The following is a 17,515-nucleotide window of genomic DNA, read 5'->3' as shown; positions in this document are numbered from 1 at the left end:
TAAGAAAGAAAATGAATGATTCGATGGCAACAACTTTAATTAATTAATTAATTAATACTAAACACCTAGTTGATCTCGCTAATTGCTGTTGGATTTATCCTTGACTTAAAGTCGTGATAAAACTCGTTTAGCATCATTAATTATAATATATATATATATCCTAATAATTCGCCGCTTCGCAGGAACTAACTCTGTTTAGTGTGTTTGCGATTTTCTCGCTTTGACTTCCTTTTAAACTCCTCCGATCCTTCCCTTCAATTTCCACTCCAACTCGATCGATCGAAATCTAACATCTCCTCGATCTCCAGCTTCCACTACTTTCGTATTTCTAATATCATCAAACAGACTCATCATCATGGCTGTCGCAGTCGTCAACAACGTTAACGATATGCTAATTTCCTCTTCCGCCGCCAACGCCAGCGCCAGAGCCAGCAGAGTCGAGGTTCGCTCCGTGTGGGCTCATAACCTCGACGAGGAGTTCGCCCTTATCCGCTCCGCCGTCCCCTTCCACCCCTTCGTCGCATTGGACACCGAGTATCCTGGCGTCGTCGTCGCTTCCAAAAATCCCTACTGCACCCTCACCCTCCCCCAGCGCTACGAATTGATCCGCGCCAACGTCGAGGCCCTCCGCATCGTCCAGGTCGGTCTCACCCTCTCCGACGCCGCCGGCAACCTCCCATGTGCCATCTACAGCGACGGCACTTGTGTGCGTTACGTGTGGGAATTTAATTTCCGCGACTTCGACATCAGCCGCGACCGTTACGCCCCTTCCTCCGTCGAGCTGCTCAAGGCTAATGGCATCGACTTCCAAAAGAATCAAGTATGGGGCATCGACTCTTGCAGATTCGCCCAGCACTTGGCCACCTCCGGCTTGCTTTCCTTCGGCCATTTTTCTCCCGTCTCCTGGGTTACCTTCCAAGGCGCCTATGACTTCGCCTTCCTAGTGAAGATGCTGACATGCGACTGCAAATTACCAAAGACCGTTCGTGAGTTCTTGCACCTCGTTCACTTCTTTTTCGGCAAAAGGGTGTTCGATGTGAAGCACCTTTGCAAGCATTGTCCTGGGCTTTACGGAGGATTGGAGCGGGTGGCCTCTACCGTCCGAGTTGAGCGAGCAGTGGGCTCTCGACATCAGTCCGGCTCCGATAGCTTATTAACATGGCAGGTGTTCTACCAAATCGCCTCTCGTGTGAATCCACAACTCATCCATCGTCCAGAACACATGGGAACACTCTTCGACCTCCAACTGCAATAGTATATATATAGTAATCCAGCTAGCTGTGGCTTTTGGGTTCTGCATTATAGAGTTCATGGTTTATATATCACAGTTGATAGTGGTTCAGCATTAGCTTAGTTTGTCACAGGATTAATTGTCCATTGCTTCATCATATCATTTTGTATTTAAGTACAGATTACATGTTGTCGCATCGTCTGCAGATTTGCAAACAAATTGTCAATATTAATTCTTTGGATCATGAGTAGTACTTGTTGTTTTGCTTTGCCTTAAATATAATCATACTCTGTTCAAATTCTGAACGATACTCAAATACATGCTACACTGCATGCATGATTGATCTTTTGAAAGGCTATTAATATGCATAGAAATGGCGCGCTAGAGATGACGATGTCATCATTTTAAAATTGATGCTGAATTTTATTTGAGTGGTGCTTTGCTCACCTACGGGACAAGGGAAGGATGGCCAATGAGAGGACATGAGAGGGGTGTCACCAGGTAGCTACATTATGAGGAGAGGTTGCGACCGCTCCCTTTGGAATTTAAAAAAAATATATATTAATAGTATATTTTTGAAAAATTCTCACCGCTATTTTGACTGATTGATTCACCATCGTTTGTCACTGGAAGATTGAAATTGGTCACATATTTAGAAACTCTTGGCCTAACCTATCCATAATTGGTACCACTTTTATAAAAAACTATATCGTGACTTGGAATGTTAATATTAAATTAAAATATATAATAGTAAATGGATAAATTAAATGTAGAACACAAAGTGAGAGCGCTAAATTAAAATTGGATCGGATTTGAACTAAATCCAATAGATAGACACACAGATAATGATTGGTTGAATTAGACACAGTACCGTGGTGCATGTTATTTGCAGATGATATTATTTTGGTAGATGAGACACGTGAAGGAGTAAATGCTAAGCTAGAATATTTGAGGGAAACACTAGAAGAGAAAGGCTTCGTCCCTATGCTTCTCATAAATATGCACACCGTTCTTCACCCTGTGTCTTCCTTGGTTACTCTCTTACGTAGAGTGCCTAGTAGTACGATGAGTCCTCTTCTAGAAAAATTGATGTCTCTCGTCATGTGATTCTTGTCAAGTCTAAGTTTCCTTTTGCTAGTGGTAGTTCTATTGCTAGACTCTTTTCTGAAGCACCGTGTAGTATGACTCTAGAGGATTCTCGTGTTGCTTATTCTTCCGATATTTGCACCTTTAACCCACATCCCGTACCACCGGTTGTTCACTAGCCTGTCCCTACCGAATTCGACCTGCTGAACCTCTCCTTGCTGAACCTTCACCAGTCGTACTAGCCACAACAATAGCTCCACCTGCACCTGCTCCTCCAGTTCAGCCTGCTCCTAGCACCAACACCCATCCTATGGCGACACGTTCTAAAAATAATGTATTCAAGCATCATCCTCGCTTTGGTCTCACCGCTATCACTGACGCTACTCTATCTGAACCTACAACACATACTGTGGCTCTCAAGGATCCCCGCTGGCGTGCGGCTATGTATAAGGAGTTCGATGCTCTCCTTCATAATGGAACATGGGATCTTGTCCAGTCTGATACTTCTCAGAATGTCATTGATTGTAAGTGGTTGTTTCGGCTTAAGCGAAAGTCTTATGGCTCTGTTGACTGCTACAAGGCTCGTCTAGTTGCTAAGGGATTTCATCAGCGCCCAAGTCTTGACTATACTGACACTTTCAGTCCTGTGGCAAAGCCCTCTACTATCCACCTTCACTTATCCCGTGTTGTTTCGAAAGGGTGGTCTCGTCGTCAGATAGATGTGAATAATGCATTTCTTCAGGGTCAATTGGATGACTGTGTTTATATGGCCCAGCCGCCTGGGTTTGTTGACTATGTTTTTCCATCTTATGTTTGCAAATTGAACAAAGCAATTTACGGTCTTAAGCAGGTGCCACGCACTTGGTACACTGCACTTCATCATTTTTTAATTAGTGTTAGCTTCATGGCCTCTCTTGCTGATACATCGTTATTTAGTTTCTGCTTTGGAGGTATCACTATGTATCTACTTGTCTATGTCGATGATTTGATTCTTACAGGGAATAATGTTGATGCCCTTTAGGGATTCATTATTTGCTGGGTGCTCAGTTCTCTATCAAAGATCTGGGAACTCTATCTTACTTTCTAAGTGTTGAAGTTGTTTCCTCTCCAGGGGGTCTTTGTCTCTCTCAGAAGAAATATTTGCTTAATATTCTTACCAAAACCAATATGGCGAACTCGAAACTTGTTCAAACGCCTATGGCCACATCCGCATCTCTGCATTGATGGGACCGAAATGTAGCTAGAAGGGGGGGGGGTGAATAGATCTTCGCGATCTCATGCTTGTCGTTGCTTGCTTCTTGTGATGATGTGCAGCGGAAAATACAAGAACCAACACAACAACGCTAACTCAAGGGATTTACTTGGTATCCACCTCAATAAGAGGTGACTAGTCCAAGGATCCACACACTCACGCACCCTCCACTATGAAAACACTCCTTTACGATAACTACCAACGGCGAAGAAGCCTTACAAGCTCACAATACAACAATAAGAAAGAAAGAAACAAAATACAAGTAAATTTTACAAGATTGCAATAAAACTCTAGCTTCTTCTTCTTCTTATTGCAACTCGCCTCTTGACTTGGATGTGCCTCCAAGAACCTTCAAGAACTGGTGGTGAGGAAGAAAGGATCGCTGTGGAGAGCTGCTATGATCGCCCGTGGAGAAGAATCGAAGAAGTACCGAAGACACGCTCACCAACGGCTTTTTCTGCGCCAAGGTCAAATCCCAATCGATTGGATTGCTCCCAATCGATTGGGGAGGCTTTGGATTGATCGGCCGATCGATCCAGAGTGCCTATGTGCTCTCTGGAATCGCCCTGAATCGATTACCCGATCGATTCAAGGCTTCTCGAGCGATTTCCAGTGCTCCAATCGATCGACCGATCGATTGGAGGTTTCAATCGATCAACTGATCGATTCAGAAGCTTACTGTTCACTCAGAAACTCTCCAAATAGATTGGCCAATCGATTGGGGAAGTTTTGATCGATTACCCAATCGATCCAGACGTTTTCTGCATGAAATCGCGTCAACCAATTGATTGAAACCCAGAAAACTGTGTAGAGCTTGAAATTAGCTTCATTTTGCATCTGAGATCACCTCATTCCGATATCCGAGTCAAAAGTTATGGCCTTCGGAAGTTCATTACGTCCGAACTTCCTAGTTCCATGTCAACTCCCTATTGGACTTATAATCGCTAAGTGCTCGATCAACTTTTAACCCATCAGGACATTTTCTCCTCGCGCCAAGTGTTCGGTCAACCTTGACCCACTTGGACTTACCATCTCATGCCAAGTGTCCGGTCCTCCATGACCCACTTGAACTTCCTTCCACCAGATATCCGGTCATCCTTGACCCATCTGGATTTCCTATTGCCAAGTATCCGATCAATCTTTTGACCTACTTGAACTTCCGAACATCAGGTGTCCGGTCAACCTTGACCCACCTAGTTTTCCACAAGCCTGGCTTCACTCACCATGTCTTTCAATCTGCCTAGCTTCACTCACTAGGACTTCCCATCTGCCTGGCTTCACTCACCAGGACTTTCACCTAGCTTCAACCACTAGGATTTTCACCTGGCTTCACTCACCAGGATTTTTTCACTGTCCGGCTTCACTCACCGGGACTTTCACCTGCCTGGCTTCACTCACCAGGACTTTCACCTAGCTTCACTCACTAGGATTTTCCAATTGCCTAGCTTCACTCACTAGGTCTTTCACCTGGCTTCACTCACCAGGATTTTTCTTTCTGCCTAGCTTCACTCACTAGGACTTCCCAGTCAAGTATCCGGTCAATCTTGACCTACTTGACTCTTCTTCAAACTCAGACTGGTCAAACCCTAACCAGAGGGGAATTGCTCTCGCAATCTCCCCAATCGGATGATTACACCTGTAATCTCCACGTATTATTTGTATTGTCAAACATCGAAACTCAAACATAGAGACTCAAGCTTGAGTCAACTCAAGCTTAGTCAACCAGGTCAACCTTGACTTAGGGATATTGCACCAACATGCACCTCTTTGATGACTCCCCTCCTGTGGACATTATTTTATATCTCCAAATAGTTGGTAGTTTGCAATATCTCTCTTTTACTCGACCAGATATTGTCTTTGCTATTAATAAACTGTCTCAGTGTATGCACGCTCTCTCATCTCTTAACTGCGGGGTTGTTAAGCGTCTGTTGTGCTATCTTAATGGTACATGCTCTTATAATCTGATTCTCTGACGACACTCCTCTCTCTCTTTTCATGTCTACTATGATGCAGATTGGGGTGATGATATTGGTGATTGCACGTCCACTGGTGCTTATATTGTGTTCCTCGGTTCCAATCTAATTTCCTGGAGCTCCAAAAAGCAGGGTTCTATTGCTCGGTCGTCTACTGAGGCTGAATATCGTGCCATTGTCTGCACTGCTGCAGAACTACAATGGGTTCGATCTCTTTTTAATGAAATGAGTGTGGACACTGTGGCCTCTACAACCTCTATCTATTGCGATAACATTGGAGCTACGTATCTCTGTGCAAATCCAATGTTTCACTCACGCATGAAGCACATTGCTTTGGATTATCATTTTGTTCGTGAACAGGTTCAAACTGGTAAAGTTCATGTCTCTCATGTCTCGTCGTCTGACCAGTCAGTTGATGCGTTGACGAAATCACTTCCTAGTGGTCGACTTCATCTTCTTTATTCCAAGATTGGTGTCTATACGAGCTCACCATCTTGAGCGGGCCTATTATGGATATCTTGAAATATATGGTACATAAATATTAGGATATCTTTTGTATATGTTTCCTTATATTTATCTCTTTATGATGTATATAAATACACCTTATATCATTATTCTTAATTAGTGAAAACATATTCTTTCAATACCTCTCTTCAGTTCACAATACACGAACTAATGATGCATGGGATATTTAAATGGATTGGTAGGTGGCTTGAATTTACTTGAGTTTTCAAAGAATCCTTCTGAATTTGCTACATCTGCAAAATGACTTCTAGAGTTTGTCCGGTTGTCATTTAATCTCTACATACTAACATTGTTGAGAAATTTGAAGAGTAGGTAAACTTTTTAGGTTGAAATGAACTTTTATCATGAACATTGTAGAGATTCTTTTGTTTTTTTCTTGGGTGCTACTACGACTAACCAATGTTGATTCAATTTAGCCCTCATAACAATTGTCTTTTTTTATTTCCAACACATGCTTATTGTGGTCACTATTACTAGAAAGAATTTTGGTAAGTAATCTGAATTACTAAAAGATTATCTTGATGGGGTTTAATATGAATCTCATCCCATGCATGTATTAGTTGCACAATGAGAGTCACTGTAAATAAAAAAAGATTTGCGACGAGCAATTGATGAATTTAAGGTTTTTGAACGAATGCATAAAAGAAAACAAGGTATTGGAGGATTTGTAAACAACAAATCGACTCAAGTTAATGTAAGTCAATATATTTAATTATTTATTAATTTTTTATTATCTTGTATTAATTCTTACTTGTTTGTTTTTATATTTGTTAAACAAATTCTAATATAAGTTATTGTAATACAAACAAGAACAATATAAAGAGAGACAAAATGTTGATAATCAATCTACTCAGCCTTCATTTAATCTCAAATCATGGTGTGATGTGGTAGGCAACCCATGTAAGGGGAGGGTGTATGGATTTGGACACAATCAACACTTTATAAAAAAAAATGATTAACCAAGCAGGGTAACGTCGAGTCTGGGGTGACCGGCCCGGTCCCACGGAAGTTTCCCACCGGCCACTAGGGTAAATCGGGAAGCACACATGGCGGCTAGCTCAGAAGCCCAGCATCCTTTGATTACGCCCCCCCCCCCCCCCCCATTTAGAGACAATCAACGCTTTAGAAGATCATACAATGGAAGTTCCAATAAAATGTGCTCCAATGAGAAGAACAAAAAATTATCTCAAGAAATTGAAAACATGTGTACTACTAGCAAAAGGATGGAGGAAGAATTGTCTCAGGAACAACTTATCGAGGAAGGTAGCCAAAGAGAAGAAAATCTAAAGGAGCTTATTCGTAAGATGATCCAAGAGGCGGGATATACAAATCATTTATATCCAGGAGAATCTGGTCCCCGTGAGCATTGTGATAAGCGAAATAAAGATTAATTTCTTTATCTTTGATTAATGGTTAAATATATTTAGATGATGTGAATACTTATTTATTTCAATATTAATTGTATGTGATACTCTTTGCATTAGAAATGAATTGTTTTGCATATTTTTAATTTGTTTGAAATGTGTGATTGTTGAAAGGATTATGTAGATGAGAAATATAAAATAATATAAATTTAGTGATAAATTTAAAAATAAAATTATATACATATCTATAAATAAATGAATTTGAAACAAAATTTATAAACAGAATTATAAATGTCTTTATAAACATATTAAAATTAATATTTGTTATGTAATTTGAGATAGACTAATGACGGATTTAAAACAAAATTAGAAATAAAATTTGTATTTGAAATTAATTTCATTTGGTCAAATGAAAATAGATTCATAAACAATTTTTCAATCCATTTTTAAAATTAGGTGGCGTTTGGTTGGTGGGTTTAGGAATAAGGGAATGGAATGATAGTAATATAGAATGTTTGGTTAATGGGTTTAGGAAAAAAAATTTTGATATCATTCCTAAATAATTTGGAATGACCAAAACCCAATTAAGCACATCGGTTTAGAATTGATTCCCGATTCTTAACCCTTCGGCGGTCTTTTTTTCCCCAACAAAAGTTTTGCTTTTTTTCCCTAAGCCCGACTTCTCTACGACAACGGCATCGGCGCAAGTCATCGCCTCCTCTTCGACGATAGCTTAGGCTCTTCGACTGCATCTGTCGTCACCTCCTCTTCGACTTCATCTTCCTCCCCTGCCACCCCACTCCACAGCAAGCTAGGAAGCTCAAGGTAACCCTTAACCCTAAACCTTTATTTCCCATTCCACAAAAAAAAGGGGGTGATGGTCTCACTGCTGATGAGCCAACAAGGAAGCCTCCTGAGTGGTTGCTACCCCACCAAGCAGCAACGTAGCCATTGCCATGTTCACTTATTCAACAATGGCAAGGATCAACAATTTTTTTATTCATTTTTTGGGATTGGAATTGAGATTGGATTAAGTGAGGTCTCATGGTGTTTAAGGATGTTATGGTTTCAAGATTTTTTTTAATGGTTTCAAAATCTATATATGTTGTCAATGATGTTAGACTATATAATTAGAATTATTTTGATAGCCTTAAGGAAATTTAGGCTTTTACCTTTTTAATTTAGGGTTTAGGTTTTCTGATAATTCACTATATAAGACTTTGTACTCTTTATTTTCTTACAACCCTTGTTTTTTGAATTCATCAATAAAGTCGGCTACTTTTCTTTGGCATCAATTTTTACATGGTATCAGAGCCTTCATCTCTATGTTTCTGATAATTAGATTGAAGAACTGTTAATTCGATCCATAGTTTTTTTGATGCAATCGTATAGTTTTGATTGAGTTTCTTTTGTTTTCGCAATACTTGGTTTTGTTTGGTGTTCGGTTATTCGTGAACACAATTTGTTCTATTATCATGAGTGGTCAAACAGAAGATTTGCTTCAATCGATTAGTGTCCGATTGGATGGAAAAAATTATTCGTATTGGGGGATATGTTATGAAAAAAATTTTACGAGGAAAATCTATATAGGAATTTATTTCAGGTGTGTGAGTTCAACTTACGGACATTAATGCTGATGATTATGAAAAGTCATTGATGTTTGGGAGACCAATAATGCGAAGATTATTACATGAATCAATAATTCTGTTTCACACTCCATTGGTGCTCAGTTGGCCAAGTACGAGACAGCCAAAGAGGTTTGGGATCATCTAGCAAGATTATATACGTAGTCTAACTTTGCCAAACAATATCAATTAGAAGCAGATATACGTGCACTTCGACTGCAAGATATGGGGATCCAAGATTTTTATTCTGCCATATCGGAACTATGGAACCAATTAGCACTCACAGAATCCTCAGAATTGCAAGCATTCCCAGCTTATGTCACTCGTAGAGAAGAGCAACGTCTGGTCCAATTCTTGATGGCTCTTCGTGATGACTTTGAAGGATTGCATGGAACAATTTTGCATCGTAGTCCTCTCCCTTCCATTGATTCAGTAGTACATGAATTGCTAGCTGAGGAGATTCATCTTAAGTCTCAGGTTGATAAGAAAACTGTTGCACCATCTACGCCATCTATTTTTGCAGCACCACAGCGGTCTATGCCACATAATCAAAGTAGATCGACTTCGAAGGTTTCTAGTGATGAGTGTGCTTATTGCAAAGAAAAAGGACATTGGAAGTCTTAGTGCCCATTATTGTTGAACAAAAGTAAAAGACTAAATTATCCTCAAGGCTATAAATAAATAATTCTAATTATGTAATCCAAAATGACCACTGTTCGTATGTTAATTGTTGTTGCCTTTGTTCGTCAATGGAAGATATCTCAGATGGATGTTAAAAATGCTTTCTTGAATGGTGATCTTCAAGAAGAAGTGTATATGGTGCCTCCTCCTGGAGTTGCTCACCGATTTGGTGAAGTTTGCAGGCTTCGCAAAGCTCTCTATGGACTCAAACAAGCATTACGTGCTTGGTTTGCCAAGTTCTCCACGGTGGTTACCTCACTTGGTTTTCATCCTAGTAATCATGATTCAGCTTTATTTGTCAAGTGCACGCGTGCAGGTCGTATACTTTTATCTTTATATATGAATGATATGATAATTACTGGTGATTATTGTTGGTTAGTCCTAGGAAGATCGTACCGGTTTCACTGTACAAAAATTTTGTACAATTGTCGAACCTTTCCTAAATAACCTATTGTGTTCTTTAGAAGTTAAATTAGGAATCGCAGATGGACTTAACATCATTAATTCCAAATTTAACTTTTCTGTTCTTAATGGTTTAGATTTGAATCACAAGCGGAACTTAACACTATTGATTCAAATCCACCTACGTTATAAATTTCATTAGATATTAATTTCCAAAATTGGCTTCTAGGTTAAACATGGCAAGATACAAGGCCTTCTTGGATATGTGAACAACCACCACTTCCTAGACAAAGCCTTTTTAAGGAAAGCTAATATTTAATTTCCTTATATAACTCTAGGTTTAACCAAAAAGAACAATCAAATCACAAATTCGAAAAACAAAAAAAACACAAATTCGAATAGCAAATCCGAAAAACTAGAATCTAATGCTTCTTGTGTTTGGAATTCTAACAAAGAAAAATAACTAGCATGATACGGAAGGAAATTACTAGTTATACCTTTTCTTTGCAAGCTAATGACCTCAAGATCTCAGCTGTATTCCTCACCTCGCCTTGGACGTCGTGTGGGCGACGATCCTCCAAGATGAACACCACCCAAAAGAGCTTCTCCTCCTTCTAGTATTCGACCACCACCACTAAAGAGAAAAACAGAGCAAAGGGAGAAGATAGGGAGAGAGAGGGCCAGCCATTTGAGGATCACCAAGCAAGAGAATAAGAGTTATAATCTCATGAGGCCTCCTCACCCCTTCTTTTATATTACTTGTCCAAGGCAAATAAGCGAAGAATTAAAATCTTCCCCTTGCTTTTCCTTTTCCCTTTTTATTTTCCCTTTTCTTTCCTCTTGATTGAATCAATCACCAAATCATTGATTGGTTTGATTTTATTTGGTCGGCCCCTTAAAGAGGAAGAAAAATATTTTTTATAAAATTTTATAAAAGAAGAAAACCTCTTATAAAATTTTACAAGCTCTCTTTCTAAAAGTGGATGTTAAAAAAGGAAAGTTTTAAAAAATTAAAACCATATTTTAAAATTTAAAACTTTTCTTCAAAAATTTCCTTTTTTAACATGCTTTCAAAAATAGAAAATTTTAATTTTAAAACTTCTCTACCTTTTTTCTAAAACCATGAAGATGGTTAAAAAATGAAAGTTTTAAAACTTTTAAAACTCTCTATTAAATCATGTGGCCTAATTCAAATAAGGAAACTTTTTAAAATTAAAATCTCTCTTTTAAAACTTGTAATTTTCTACAAAGAGAAGATTTTAAAAATTCAAAACACTCCTCTTATTTAAATTAATTATGGTTGGCCCCTACTTGCTTGATCACCAAGCAAGAGGGTCGGCCCTCTTAAGGAGATGGTGGCCAGCCCTTGGCTTGGTCACCAAGCCTTGGGTCGGCCCTCTCTTGGACACCAAGATGGGCTTTTATTTGGATGGGCTTGAGGCTTTAATGAGGCTACAACAGAGACCTAGAGGAGAAATTGGTTTTGGCCTTCTGATGAGCTTGAGTATCCCGCGTTCGCCCCGAAGACACAACTCAAGTTCATCAACAATAACTCATTCCACTAGAGAGTTATTGTTGCACTACCGCATCAATCCCAAATTACATTATGGGCTCCTGCTTATCATGAGTGCGTTAGTCTCCCTGTGTTTAAGATAACGAATGTCCACTAATTAAGTAAGTTACTGACAACTCACTTAATTAATATCTAAGTCCAAGAGTAGTACCACTCAACCTCATTGTCATGTCGGATTAAGTCCACCTGCAGGGTTTAACATGACAATCCTTATGAGCTCCTCTTGGGGACATTCTCAACCTAGATTACTAGGGCACAATTTCCTTCTATAATCAATAACACACATTATAAGTAATATCATTTCCCAACTTATCGAGCCTATTGATTTATCAAACTAAATCTCGCCCTTTGATAAGTTAAAGAAATAGATACTAAATATATATGCTTGTTATTATATTAGGATTAAGAGTACACACTTCTATAATAACTAAGGTCTAGTTCTTTTATTAAGTCAGTATAAAAAGAACTTACCTAAAATGGTCCTACTCAATACACTTAGAGTGTACTAGTGTAATTTATTAATCAAGATAAACTAATACTTAATTACACTACGACTTTACCAATGGTTTGTTCCTTTCCATTTTAGTCGTGAGCAACTGTTTATAATTTATAAAGAGATGATAACATGATGTTCTGTGTGTGACACCACAAACCATGTTATCTATTTTATAAATTAATTGAACAACTATATTTAACAAATAATTATAGACATTTGACCAATGTGATTCTTTTATTTCAAAAATAAATGTTTACAAAAGCTAGGCTTTTAGTATACGCTCTAACAATTATTTTGATGGAATTGAGTCTTTGAGGTTTGAATTAGCTCGTTGTTTCTCTATGAAAGACTTGGGTTTACTGCGCTATTTTCTGGGGATTGAGATCGCCTCTTCACCTAAAGGTTGTCTCTTGTCTCAATCAAAGTACATACCTGATCTATTTGAGCATGCACGCGTCACTGACAACAGGGTAGTTGATACTCCCCTTGAGACTAATGTTAGGTACTCTCCATCAGATGGTTCTCCTTTGCCAGATCCTAACCTCTACCGTACAGTTGTGGGAAGCTTGGTTTTTCTCACTATGACTCGTCCTGATATTGCATATGATGTGCATGTGGTTAGTCAGTTTGTCACTGCACCCACCATAGTTCATTGGGCTGCTGTTCTTCGCATTCTTCGGTATCTTCGGGGAACTCAGTTTCAGAGCCTCTTATTCCCTTCTACTTCCTCATTAGAGCTCTGTGCATACTCTGATGCTGATTAGGCGGGTGATCTTATGGATCGTAAGTCAACCACTAGCTTCTGTATTTCTCTTGAAGATTCTCTTATCTTTTGGAAAAGTAAGAAGCAAGATGTTATTTCGAGATCCTCCATAGAAGCTGAGTATCGTGCCATGGCTACCGCTACTTGTGAAATTGTTTGGCTACGTTGGTTGCTTGCAGATATGGGAATTTTTCTTCAGAAACCTACTGCTCTTCATTGTGATAATTAGAGTGTCATTCAGATTACGCGTAATACAGTTTTCCATGAGAGAACGAAGCATATTGAGATAGATTGTCATTTCACTCGTCATCATCTACATATTGACACTAAAACATTGTCTTTTGTTCGTTCCTCACTGCAGATAGCCGATATGTTTACCAAGGCTTATTCCGCTTCGCGCTTCCGATTTTTATCTGACAAACTCTTAATGCTTCTGGCTATAGCATCGTGAGTTTGAGGGGGATAATAGATTATATAATTAGAATTATTTGTTTATAGCCTTGAGGACAATTTAGTCTTTTACATTTTAAATTTAGGGTTTAGGTTTTCTGATAATTCACTATATAAGATTTTGTATTCTTTATTTTCTTACAACCCTTTTTTTGGATTCATCAATAAAGACGGCCACTTTTCTTTGGCATCAATTTCTATAGATGATACTCAAGTATAGTAGCCATTAGTGTAGTTTTGTTTCTGGATACTCCAGTATAGTAGCCATTAGTTTTGTTTTAAAACATAACAATCTTTTGTTTTACATTCTGGATACTCACCATTCCTTTTATTCATTACAAATCCAAGCAGTGAGTGATTAGTAAAACCAGAACTAATAATGAAACATTTTAAATTCTGAGATTGCGACAACCTATAAACCAAGAGATCAACTTGAATTAAATTGATAATGACAGTATCTTTTGAAAATGGATTGTCTTTTTATTATGATATTGTCATTATAGATTGCATTTTAATCTAATTTTATCAAATAAATAATGGATAGATTCAAAATGAGTGAGATAGGGGTTGAATTAAGTGAGTTTTCTTATTCTATATGTAACCCCTTATGTTAATTTCTCTTTGTTGCTATGTAGAAGATAATGGCACGTATTTGTACTGCTATTAGAAGACGCAAAGTCATTCAAAATATTCAGATTATAGCTTCAATGGTGAACGTGTTCAGTGTTGTATATGCTATGTGGTACCGATTGTTGTTGTTACATTTGCATATTATGAGGCCTCCACTTAAAACCAAAGAAGAGAAAAAACTTGAGAAAATGAATTGGGTGTTTAGACTCACTCAAGAATCTGATATTGCTTGTATTAGTGAGCTTTGAATGGATAGACGCACTTTTGAAATATTATGTGTGATGGTAAGAGATATTGGATATTTAAAAGACACCAAAAGTATATATATACAAGTATTTGCTATGTTTGTGTATGTTTGGCTCACCACAAAAAAAAAAAAATAGGACTATGAGTCTATTATTTTACAAAGTGAAAAAACTATCAGTTGTCATTTTAATAGTTGCCTTCTAACAATCTTGAAATTGCATTCCATTTTGCTTAAAAACTCAATTCCTGTTACTGAAGATTGTCAAGACGATCGTTGGCGGTGTTTCAAGGTACTTTGCATTTGTATTTCTTAAAATTATAACTTATTGGGAAAAAACCACCTTATTTATTATTTTCTTAAAATATTTAAAAGATAGGGTTGTTTAGGTGCTTTGGATGGTACATTAATCAAGTCACACCTCCTTCTGATCAAAAGTCTCGATATCACACTAGAAAAGCAAATATAGCTTCAAATGTATTGGGTGTTTGTTGTCTAAACCTATAGTTTATATACGTTTTACTTGGATGGGAGGGTTCTGTACATGACAATCGTGTGCTTAGAGATGCTATAATTAGGCATGATGGTCTTAAAAGTTCCTCAAGGTACAATTGGTCTTGGACTTGCTAGTTAGATTTTCAATATAAAACTTCATTCAAACTCATAATTAATACAAAACATTTTTTTGTATTCTTCAAGGTTGTTATTATTTGGTGGATTCTGGATACTGTAATGGCGATGGATTTTTAGCTCCTTTTCGAGGGCAACAGTACCATCTAAATGAACTTCACGGTCACCAACCACATACAACCGAAGAGTATTTTAATATGAAACATTCTAAGGCAAGAAATATGATTGAGAGATTCTTTGGGTTGCTAAAAGGGCAATTGAAAATATTAGCTTCCCCCTCATTTTTCCCAATTGAAACTCAAATGTGCCCTTCGTCGTTAGTCTTGACCAATTTCAATGATGGTTTGTTTGATGGTTGCATGGGTATTACCCATGCCTGATAGTTGAGTTGTAGTATGACAAATGAGTAGTCCATGACAAGAATGATGTCAAATTCCATTATTTTTCCAAAACTTGTAGCTCAATAGTGAGGGTACGACAACTAAGGTCTAAGGGACAACTCTTAACTTCTTAGCTAGAAGTCAATACTTCCTTTAATTGTATTGTTACACCTAATCCACATGATCGCGGTGTTGGGACTCCCCTAATCTTACTAATAAATATTTGGTCTACTGCCTCTTTGACAAGTACTGACCAAAGGTCTGAATATTCTGATTCAAATGTAGGAATTAAATCCTGGGGGGGGGAGTAGAACCATGTGGTCCCAGTCTTGAACTACTAGGTGGGGGCAACTTTTTCGTGAGTTGACTAAACTCCGTCTTATGGTCCATTTTGCTATAATCACCTCACTTAGGGTTCAAAAACTCCTGAAAGTAGAGAAATATTGTCTCTGCATCTCAAAGGTCATCTTCTGCAATTTTTACTAAGTAATGTCATGATCTCACAAGTGATAAGCAACTAGTTCTATCTTCCCCACATCACTGTGGGTCGTATATCAAAATGTATCTTCTATGTTATCAAATCGGGTACGAGCGATCTATGATCAAAATCTTCATGGTATAGGATATATCGATCTTTAATTGACTATGATAGTATGAGTATACATTCCTTGTCCATTATCCAAATTGTAGTGGCAAGAATGGTATGATTGTTGGTATTTCCTGAGACTATGCTCCTTAATCTCCAATAGGTTGTTGACGGGTTGGAATCCCTATTTTCCAACTCAGTATCAGTTGGTGTCGCAAAAGAATCTATATTCTTTGCATCATGTTCGGGTCCCTAGCTAGTGTCAACTGGTCACATCCAAAGTTGACACCGACCACGATTGCAAATAAGGCTGATTCACTAAGTGTTCTCATGCTAAACCAGATAGTGAGCACTTAATAGACAAATATAGAAATAGTTACACAATCTAACTAAATTGGAGAGCGTCTAACTAACCATACCTTAGTTTCTACAACATTCAATTTGATTAACCATAACATAGACAAGGTAGTGAACACAAAAGGCAAGATAATCACTAGAGGTATACCTTACTCTCCTATAACTCAAAGATATCGTTCATCTTGTCTTGTGTCCCAAACTCGAAGAACCATAAATCGAAACAAGACAGAAATCTCAAAAACACATAACCCAACATTTGAAATTGAACCATACTATGATACTAATAAAATTGTCATGCCCCGAAGGTATACTTGTCTGTCAAAATAGATGGTACCCCTAGTGACAATATAGAAAATAATCGATATCAAACCAATTCAAGCCAACACACACACACTAATACAATATAATATCACCAAGTTACAAATGGCAATACATGTATGTATGCTTGTACATGAGATCATACTACAACTACACAAGATAAAAGCCATATTATTCTAACAAGACTCAAAATGGATAGAGAAAAAAATTGTAAATACCAGCAGCAGAAAATAAACCAAGCAACTTAAAAAAATCCAAATGAGTGGGGCTGGTAGCCAGGACCTCTGAGTGATACAACATATCCTCTATCTACTAAACTGAAAGTTAAAAGAAAAGCAAAGGGTGGTGAGTACAATAACTCAATGGGCATAAGAAGATAGTACATGATACTATATGTAATGAAATCAAAAGAAGTAGTCTCAGGTAAAATACTTACTACAAAAGTTAGAGTACTAATATAATCATCTACTAATCCAAAAACATAACTAATAATATAACACCAACTAACTTGCTTAACTCGGTATAACTAATAAAATGGAAGTACATATAGTATATTCAAAGACCTTCATGAACAAATACACAACCAACATATAGCAATTTATAATAAATCTTGACGTACACAAAATAACATGCTATCATGAATGAGTCTCGTGGACAGTCGTGTTGGTTGCTACTCGGAAAACCTAGAGGTTCCACTGTACAAAAATTTTGTACAAAGGTCTGAACCTTTTCCTAGCTACCATGTGTTCTTTTAAATTAAATTTTGGATCGCCTGCGGAACTTAACACGTTTGATCCAAAACTTAATCTATTTGTTCTTTTAGGTTTTTACTTGGATCTCCTGCGGAACTTAACACGTTCGACCCAAATCACCTTAAGTTATTAATTCCATTAAATATTAATTTCCATAATTGGTTCCCAGTACTGCGTGGCGAGGCACACGGCCTTCT

The 17,515-nt window shown here is 37.9% G+C and overlaps 2 protein-coding genes across 2 annotated transcripts; both read left to right on the top strand.

Annotated features, from left to right (window-relative positions):
* The first annotated feature begins 355 nt into the window (after positions 1-355).
* LOC122010915 (probable CCR4-associated factor 1 homolog 11) lies at positions 356-1,255 on the top strand. The gene has a single exon (XM_042567382.1). It carries the CDS (start codon positions 356-358, stop codon positions 1,253-1,255), a length of 900 nt encoding a protein of 299 aa, XP_042423316.1.
* An 8,591-nt stretch (positions 1,256-9,846) lies between these two features.
* Positions 9,847-12,972, top strand: LOC122010914 (uncharacterized mitochondrial protein AtMg00810-like). The gene is made up of 2 exons (XM_042567381.1): positions 9,847-9,964; positions 12,557-12,972. Exons 1-2 carry the CDS (start codon positions 9,847-9,849, stop codon positions 12,970-12,972), a joined length of 534 nt encoding a protein of 177 aa, XP_042423315.1.
* The last annotated feature ends 4,543 nt before the right edge of the window (positions 12,973-17,515 follow it).

Source organism: Zingiber officinale, chromosome 8A, assembly GCF_018446385.1.
Source record: "Zingiber officinale cultivar Zhangliang chromosome 8A, Zo_v1.1, whole genome shotgun sequence".
Classification (NCBI taxonomy): Eukaryota; Viridiplantae; Streptophyta; class Magnoliopsida; order Zingiberales; family Zingiberaceae; genus Zingiber; species Zingiber officinale.
The sequence above is the reverse complement of the archived record's forward strand: the minus strand, read 5'-3'. Positions and strand labels throughout refer to the sequence as shown.